Consider the following 8,502-nt stretch of genomic DNA (forward strand, 5'->3'; position numbering starts at 1 on the left):
GAGCGGAGCGCAAATTCCAACCGTCACGGCGCGAGGGGCCGGAGAGCGGGAAAAGCTCATGCTGCGATTGGAGGAGCTGCGAGCACGCGCGCTCGAGGTACTGCGCGCGGCTGGACTGTGTTCGGGCGGGGCCGCGGGGGTGGTGGAGACTGGTTAAAACCGGTTCTAGTGCGGGGGAGGGGGCGGAGGGGTGGTGGTGGAGACTGAACGTTCCCCCGACGCTGTAGGGTCTCCCAGGGACCATTATCTGCTGCGTAACATAATGTCGTTTAATATCCGTTATTTTTTTTTCACTCTCCCCTGTCACCTGAAGACATCAACTCTCGCGCAGATACAAGTTACATGAACACCAATGTCCCCTCCATTAAACATCCATTTTTCATTGTCACAATAATATCGATAAAATAAAGTCAGGTGTGTTAAAAAGTCAACCATTCCGACAACCTTGCCCCCAGTTTATCTAACAACCCAGTATTACAGAAATACCTGGAAAAACTCAGCAGGACCCCTCAAGGGTCGTGAGGACTCGAAACGTCAACTGTGCTTTTCTCCGCCGATGCTGCCAGACCTGCTGAGTTTTTCCAGGTATTTCTGTTTTTGTTTTGGATTTCCAGCATCCGCAGTTTTTTGTTTTTAAACCAGTATTACTCTCAGTCTCTGGTTCTCATTTATCCTGTTATTATTTTCATCATCCCTCTGTCGTTCTTATTTCCCCTTTGGCTGTTCCTCGGACCTATTCCCCAGCTATCCTCTTGCTCTAATTCTCATGAGCTCACTCTCATTCTTTCTCTCATTCTCGTTCTTACTATCTCATTCCTCATTCTTATTACCGTCATCTCATTCTTATTCTTAACATCTTTCCCTACCATTATACTCTCTTTTCTCTGCAATGGCCTTTTTCTGTCAATAACCAGCCCCTGGAAAGAAGAGTTTTACACATGCCAATGTATTAAGGTCCAATTTTAATGACTGATTCATGGGAAATGGAGCTGAAGATGAAGTGTTAAACACATTGACATATTGTAGACGCTGTGGATATGAATAAACCATTGAGTAAACAAATCAACACATCTCCAGTACCATAAATAAACTCCCACACCTTATATTGCATCTCACCCGGGATGAAAGGTCAAATCTCAGCACCAATAGAAATAGTAGCAGTTATCCCACTATATTACTAATCCTCTCCCCTGAAAGAATTGATTCTCACTGGGGCTCAGATTCCCTCTCCTGAAGCTACTGAGTCTCACTGGATACGGGTTCCACAGTTTCTTTCTCCAGTATATCTCACCTGTACTCCTCTTGTGTGAAGTCTAGATAGTGAAGCAAGACTGAGCAGAGTTAGATATACTACAAAGTAAAGCTCCCTCTACACAGTCCCATCAAACATTCCCAGGGCAGTTAGAGCACAGGTTTAATATAGAGTAAACCTCCTTTGGCCTTTCTATTTTATAGTCAATTTGTCTTGTACTTGGCAGTTATCTTGTTCTGACTGATTATTTGGAATGGTTTAAAGCAGATAGTCAGGGATGTAGGTAGACAGGTATGTAAGCGGATTATAAAGTAGTGGCCCAGTGGCATTGTCACCACATGGTCCCTGCTGAAGGTTGTATTACTGGAAACAGTCATCAGTACCTGTGAGCCTGATGCACAAGCACTTCCTCCTGTATCTCAACTCACATTTCTATGGATGGGCCTGGGGCTTGGAATGGATTACAACTCACTGTCCCCACTTAAAGTAAAACCCAAGCTGGCCCATCTTGTCACAGGTGCTGGGAAGTTCATTGGTGCATAGTACATCACAAGCAGATGACATCACTTCATTCTGTTGGCACACTTAACCTTTGACATCTATAAATAAAACCATTTAAACTGCACATTGATGGGAGTGCCCCCTATATAGGGTGATTCACACTGTTAGGCTGATAACCTGCAGATTGCACTACAATAAGCAAACATCACAATTAAAGTTGTAAATAAAGACAAACTGTTCCCAGTGGTAGGAGTGTCAGTAACCAGAGGACACAGATTTAAGATAACTGGCAAAACATTTTCTGCAAGTTGTTATGAAGAGGCTGTTATTTAAGGCTGAGTTAGATAGATTCTTGTCTGACAAGGGAGTCAAAGGGTATAGGGGGTAGACAGGAAAGTGGAGGCCACAATCAGATCAGCCATGATCTTATCAAATGACAGAGCAGGCTCGAGGGGCCAAATGGCCTAGTCCTGCTCCTTTTTTGTATGTTCGTATAATCGTATCTGGAAAGCACTGACTGAAAGGGCCTTACCATGCTGAACTTTACCTCATGGACCAGTACGTGTGGATTGAACCCCGCAAGACTGTACCCCATGAGACTATAGTCTCTCAATCTGTACCCTCAGATTTTATCCCATGGACCTGTATATTGTGAGACTGTACCTCATGGGACTCTACATCGTGGGACTATATACCCCATGGGCCTGTACACTGTGGGATTGTACCCTATGGGCTTGTACACTGTGGGACTGGAACCATGAGACAGTACCCTATGAGACTGTACCTTGTGAGACTCCACACCCAGCACTGTGAGACTCCACACCAAGAGACTGTAGCCTACGAAACTACCCCATGGGACTGTACCCTGTGTAACAGTACCCTGTGAGGCTGTATTGTGTGGGACTGCAACTTGGGGTCTGTACTCAAGGAAGGAGTTAGCCCCTCTAAAATGAAAAGAAAGCACAACACAGACTGCGCATCATGTATCTAGTTTTATTTCTCAGAGAGCATTTTCCATAGTCTACAAAGATGTCTAACACAGCTCAAGGACTGAAATAATCAGTGACAGTGAGAAGTGAAATCAGGCAGGAGTACAATTTAGCAAAGAATAATCCTGGCAATGTGATTTAAATAGATGTCATCAGAGTATGTTCCCTGGATAGCACAATGCAGATTGTGGGTTGAGGTTTGATCTCAGACTACTGCTGCTAACTGGGACTCATTTCCTGAACAATGAATATATCTGTGAATTTCGGCATCAGTAACCAGTGGGGCGGGGGAGTGGGGGGTGGCCAACATTAGCTGTGGCCAATGCAGCACTAACCATGAAGGAGAACCTGTGTCTCAGTTTAGGAACTGTTTAGACTTCCTACCTGCATCAGCCATCCTGTGAAATGTCACATCTATTGTCAAATTTAGTTTTGTTTGTGCTGTGGGCCTTTGTCCATGGGAGCTGGATTGCCACTGTCCAAACTCATTTTCTCTAGAACCCCCACAGGTAGCAAAGTTTGAAGACTCTCATCCCATCAGCCTTACCTGGAAGTGCAATCCCAGAGACCAAGTCTAACCCACTGAATTTCCAGGCGTCCTGCTTTCTCTTTCTGTAAGTAAATATTTCTGAACCCAGGAAATGAGGAGAGGTTTAATTTAGATTTCCACATTATGAAGAATTATTTCCCCTGCTTATTACAAAAACAGTGCTGTAACACCTTTGAAATAGTAAAACATCCCAAAGCATTTCACAGCAGTGTTGTAAGATAGAAATTGACACTGGGCCAAAGACGGAGATATTAAGTCAGATAACCAAAAGCTTAGTTAAAGAGGTTGGTTTTAAGGAGCATCTTAAAGGAGAAGGTGGTGCAGAGGCAGAGAGGTTTAGGAAAAAGCTTCAGAGTTTGGGGCCTAGACAGTTGAAAACATGGCCACCAATGGTAAGGTGCATTTAATGGGTAGTGCACAAGAAGCACTGGAGGAACGCAAAGATCTCAAAGGGTTGTAGGAGAGGAAGTTAGAGAGATAGGAAGAGGTGAGGCTTTTGAGCTGTTTGTTACCATTTATTATGCCCTATGTTACTCCATTTGCTCATGAAATAGCCAAATAAAGGAAGCAAGCTCCTAATATTCACAAATGAAGGAAAATAATCTCCTTTAATAATGCTAAAACACAACATGGTAAAGAATCTGGTGGCTTATGAAACCTAATTTGCCCCATTCTGTCTCTTTGTGTAATCCTGAATGCAGGATTGGAAATAAGCCACAGTGTTTTTCTGTGGCATAAACAAAATGATGTAACATTTCGGAAGAAAGTAGCCCATGGCGATACTGAAGGCACTGGTGACTGTCAGGAAGGTCTGTATGGATGAGGTGTATCTCTCCTGATTAGGGGTGACCATTGATGTCATGTACAGAATGTAATAAATGAAGCAGATCATCATACTGAAGGCAATGAACTTGGCCTCGTTATAGTTCTTTGGAAGATCCCTTCCCATATAAGCAAATAAGAAACATGCCACTGTCAGCAAAACAGTATAAAGGAAACCAAGAGAGAAGGCAGCCATGTTACCAGTATTACAGTCCAGGATGATTGCCCTCTCGATGATGTGACCTTTGGGGGTAGGTGGATCTGAAATCAACCACGCAGCACAAATGACAATTTGGACACAGGTGCTCAGAAAGATGAACAGATATTGCCCATTGTATTTAACCCAATAATCATGTGCTGTAGGCAGTTTGGTGGCCATTTTGAATATGCAGACGATTTGAAAAGACCTCACCAGGATACAGGACAGATAGATCGTGAAGCTCACCATGAAGAATGGCTGTCTTATTTGGCAGGACACTTTGCTTGGTTTACCAATATAGAAATACACACAAGAAAAGCCACAGAATATCGACACAAGCATGAGAAAACACATTCTGCCACCAGCAGACTTGACGACCGGAGTATTGCAATTGAGTATGAAGATAATTGCTATTGTGATGGTCAGCACATGTCCACCATTCGCCAAGATCAACAGAAAGATAGAGAAAGCGCTGTTCCATTCCAAATAATAAAGCTTCCGTTCCAGGCAGCGGTAGCTTTTAGGAGGTGACCACTGTTGCCAGAGGCAATCCATGCAATGGTAGGGATCTGCAAAAATCTCAATGTTATTAACCTGCAAAAAAAACAAGACTGGCAGCAAGACAGAAACTGAATGGTGTGCATTGAACACTGCAATGTCAGGAGATCTGTTTTTTTTGAGAGTCTTGTGCTACTTCAGATAAGGGTGGAAAATGGAGCACTTTCCCTTTCAGGCCTTTATTATCAACATCAAACGCTTCTAGTGCAGGTATAGCACAATTTAGATACAGAGTAAAACTCCTTCCATACTGTCCTATCAAATATGCCAGGCAAGTACAGCATAGATTACATAAAGAGTCAAGCTCCTTCTACATTAATATAAAAGCAAAAAACTGCGGATGCTGGAAATCCAAAACAAAAACAAAAATACCTGGAAAAACTCAGCAGGTCTGACAGCATCTGCGGAGAGGAACACAGTTAACGTTTTGAGTCCATATGACTCTTCAACAGAACTAAGTAAAAATAGAAGAGAGGTGAAATATAAACTGGTTTAAGGGGGGGGGGGGGGGGACAAGTAGAGCAGGATAGAGGCCCAGTGATAGGTGGAGATAGCCAAAAGATGTCATAGACAAAAGAACAAAGAAGTGTTGAAGGTGGTGATATTATCTAAGGAATGTGCTAATTAAGGGTTGAAAGCAGGACAAGCAAGGTACAGATAGCCCTAGTGGGGGTGGGGTGAAGGAACCGAAATAGGCTAAAAGGTAGAGATAAAACAATGGATGGAAATACATTTAAAAATAATGGAAATAGGTGGGAAAAGAAAAACCTATATATTGTTCCATATCAAACACTCCCAGGGTGTTGTTGTGGGCGGGCGGGGCAGAGGTCAAGGAATGGGTCCCCTTGGGGCTTAGGGAGAAAATCGAAGAAGCGGGGAGGATCGAGGTTGGAGCAATGCTGATCGGCAGGAAATTAAATGTTGAACAAGAATGGGTCCATTTTCATGCAGTTGCAGGCTCATTTCCCTACATGCAACCTGCGATGGCACTCACCAAACCAGTCACGTGACAGGGACTTCAATTTGTCCTTGATTGTCCAGAACCATTAATTTGCATATGCAAAGGGACTAATACCTGCTTCAGGTGTTGGTAAAGGATGCGTCTTGCTTATCCTTACTGAATATGTCAGGCTCCCCACTTCAGGCCAAAAATTTGCGTATGTTTACTGCCTGCCACTTTTGAGATTAAATAAACTGCTCAGCATCTGAAAAACGAGCCCAACACAACCCAATTTGTGGACCTCTGAATAAAACAAGCTAGTTTTTAACTCACTGTCCCACCCAGAGTGTGAAAGGACCCACAGTTCACCCAGTTCTAGAGTCTCGGTCAGTTCTGTTTCCAGTTTTGGTAACACATTTTAGACCAGCAGTTGTATAGACCAACAATAATTATCCCAACTTTTTAATAACAAACATCGCCCCAGTGGAGCTAGCCAGGGCTGACCTTTTGGGGAAAGAGACGATCCCAAACCTCTCTAGTTGAATGTGTTCAGCAGGACAAGGGAGGAAAGGGAGAGAAAGAGAGAATAACTGAAAGTATTTTATTATACATCACGATCCGCAGAGAGTAAGAAAAAAATAAACCAAGAACGGGACAAGGAAGAGCAGGAACACTGCTACTGACCACTTTGATTCTGGAACGTTCCAGAGGGGCAGTCTTCACAGTCGAAGCAGCAAGGATGGATCCCTCTTTGGATTTTCTTCTGTCCTGGATCACACATCGCTGAACAATTAGATGTCGGGGTCTGGCAGAAAAACACGAGACGTCATTCTCTGGTTCTCGGAGGGACCCAGCTGAATTTCTGCAGGCTGCAAGTCTGGAGTGCGGGGTGGGGGGTGGTGGAAATCTCCCGTTTGAACATCGTAACACAGCAGAAAGACTGCTGAGATTCCAGGAAAAAAATGTGTATATTTTAGACTGTTTTCCTGGAGTTTCCGCGCACTTCCTCCAAGGTTTTGTTAGACAAACGGGAGAACCCTCAGAAATCCACCTCTATTTAGACTCTCTTTATAGTATTCTCCCCTCAACTCATGTCTCTGACAAGGACATTGCCCGATAACAGCTGTGGAGCCACAAGGAATCCACCCAAATAGACATTCTTTATTCCCGAGGCTAGGTGTCAGCTGCTGTCAGTCTCTGATGTACTGCCCCACTCGTCTGAAAGTGGGAAAGGACAATGTCTGACGGGCCATACTGCACAGCCTCAAAGTGTGAAAGCACAGTGTTTGACCGACCCATCCAGTTCCAGAGCAAGAAAGGACAGCGCCTGACCCACAGTCCCACCCAACCACAAAGTATGAAAGGACAGTGTCTGCCCCACCCAGTCCAAGAGTGTGAAAGGGCACTGCAATCGTAATTCCCAGTATATTTTAGGTCAGCCACAATGACCCTGAAGCCCCTTGGGCCGAATCCTGACAATTGCTGCCAGGAACCTCAGATCGTTTCTGCCAGTGACCTCTGCTGATGACCTCTCTACAGGACGCATGGTAAATGGGAATACTGTAGTCAAAAGCGCCATCCTTCAGTTAGATGTGAAATCAAGATCACGTCTACCTGATGAACCTTAACCAAAAGTTCTGTTTTGAAGTTTCTGTCCTGATCAATATTCCATATTTCGACTCAAAGATAAGTTAATTGGTTTTTCATTTTGTTGGTGTTGGCTGGATCTAGCTATTTATATATGCCTAAATAACACCTGGAACTAATTCATCGCATATCAAGCATTTTAAAATGTTTCCTGATGATAATAAAAAATAACTTGCATTTTTAAAGTGTCTTTCACAACTTCAGGATGTCCCAAAATACTTTACAGCCAATGAAATAATCACTTGTAATGTAGGAAATGTAGTGGCCAATTTATGCACAGAAAGCTCATTGGCTGAAGGACCCAGCAACTCTCCAGCACCACTTCTAATAGTAAAATGGAATTCACCTGAGAGGACAGGCAGAGACTCACTTTAAGATCTCATTCAGAAGATAGCATCTCCAACTATGTAGCACTCCTTCAGCATTGTAATACAGTATCAGCCTCATTTTTAAAATGGGATTTGAACCTAAAACCTTCTGGCTTAGGGTCAGAGGCAAGAGTACTAAGCACCTCTGTCAAGGTGCCTTTTTAATACATAAATGCAAGCCTTTACGCCGAGACAAACATCAACTGCAGCTGGAGGATCATCAACTCGGCGAGCTCTTTGGTCTGCCCGAAACTTGTTGGTCTTCCCGTGCAAAGAGTTGTCCCCGACCGAGTGTTGCAGACTAGCACATTCCAAGGTCCAGGACTACGTGCTGAGGGACGCACTAAAGCTTGGGGCAGCCGCCACAAAGGCCTAATGGGGAAAGGTCGCTGTCTAAGACCTTTCTGCCATAGTGCACCGATGGGCTGGGAAAGGTATAGACCCCTCGGGCTGTACTGCTCACAATAAATGTATGCATTGAATACTAATTGTATTGTAATTGTATTGAAGTCCCTCAGAGTGCAACATGATGTATGTTGATAACTCCAATACTATTACACTGTCTGACTGTTTGTAATGACCATATTGAAATGATTGTAATATTCATTGATTGTATTGAAGCACCTCATTTTCCATGTGTAAAAGTTGAATCTGATTGCACTTTTTTTGATGGTGA

General features: G+C 43.7%; 1 protein-coding gene across 1 annotated transcript; it reads right to left on the reverse strand.

Annotated features, from left to right (window-relative positions):
• Positions 1-2,748: 2,748 nt before the first annotated feature.
• LOC144691178 (taste receptor type 1 member 2-like) lies at positions 2,749-6,933 on the reverse strand. The gene is made up of 2 exons (XM_078559243.1): positions 6,496-6,933; positions 2,749-4,882 (listed from the first exon to the last, which is right to left on the reverse strand). Exons 1-2 carry the CDS (start codon positions 6,590-6,592, stop codon positions 3,951-3,953), a joined length of 1,029 nt encoding a protein of 342 aa, XP_078415369.1. The 5' UTR covers positions 6,593-6,933; the 3' UTR covers positions 2,749-3,950.
• Between the last annotated feature and the right edge of the window lie 1,569 nt (positions 6,934-8,502).

Source organism: Cetorhinus maximus, chromosome 15 (genome assembly GCF_964194155.1).
Source record: "Cetorhinus maximus chromosome 15, sCetMax3.hap1.1, whole genome shotgun sequence".
Classification (NCBI taxonomy): Eukaryota; Metazoa; Chordata; class Chondrichthyes; order Lamniformes; family Cetorhinidae; genus Cetorhinus; species Cetorhinus maximus.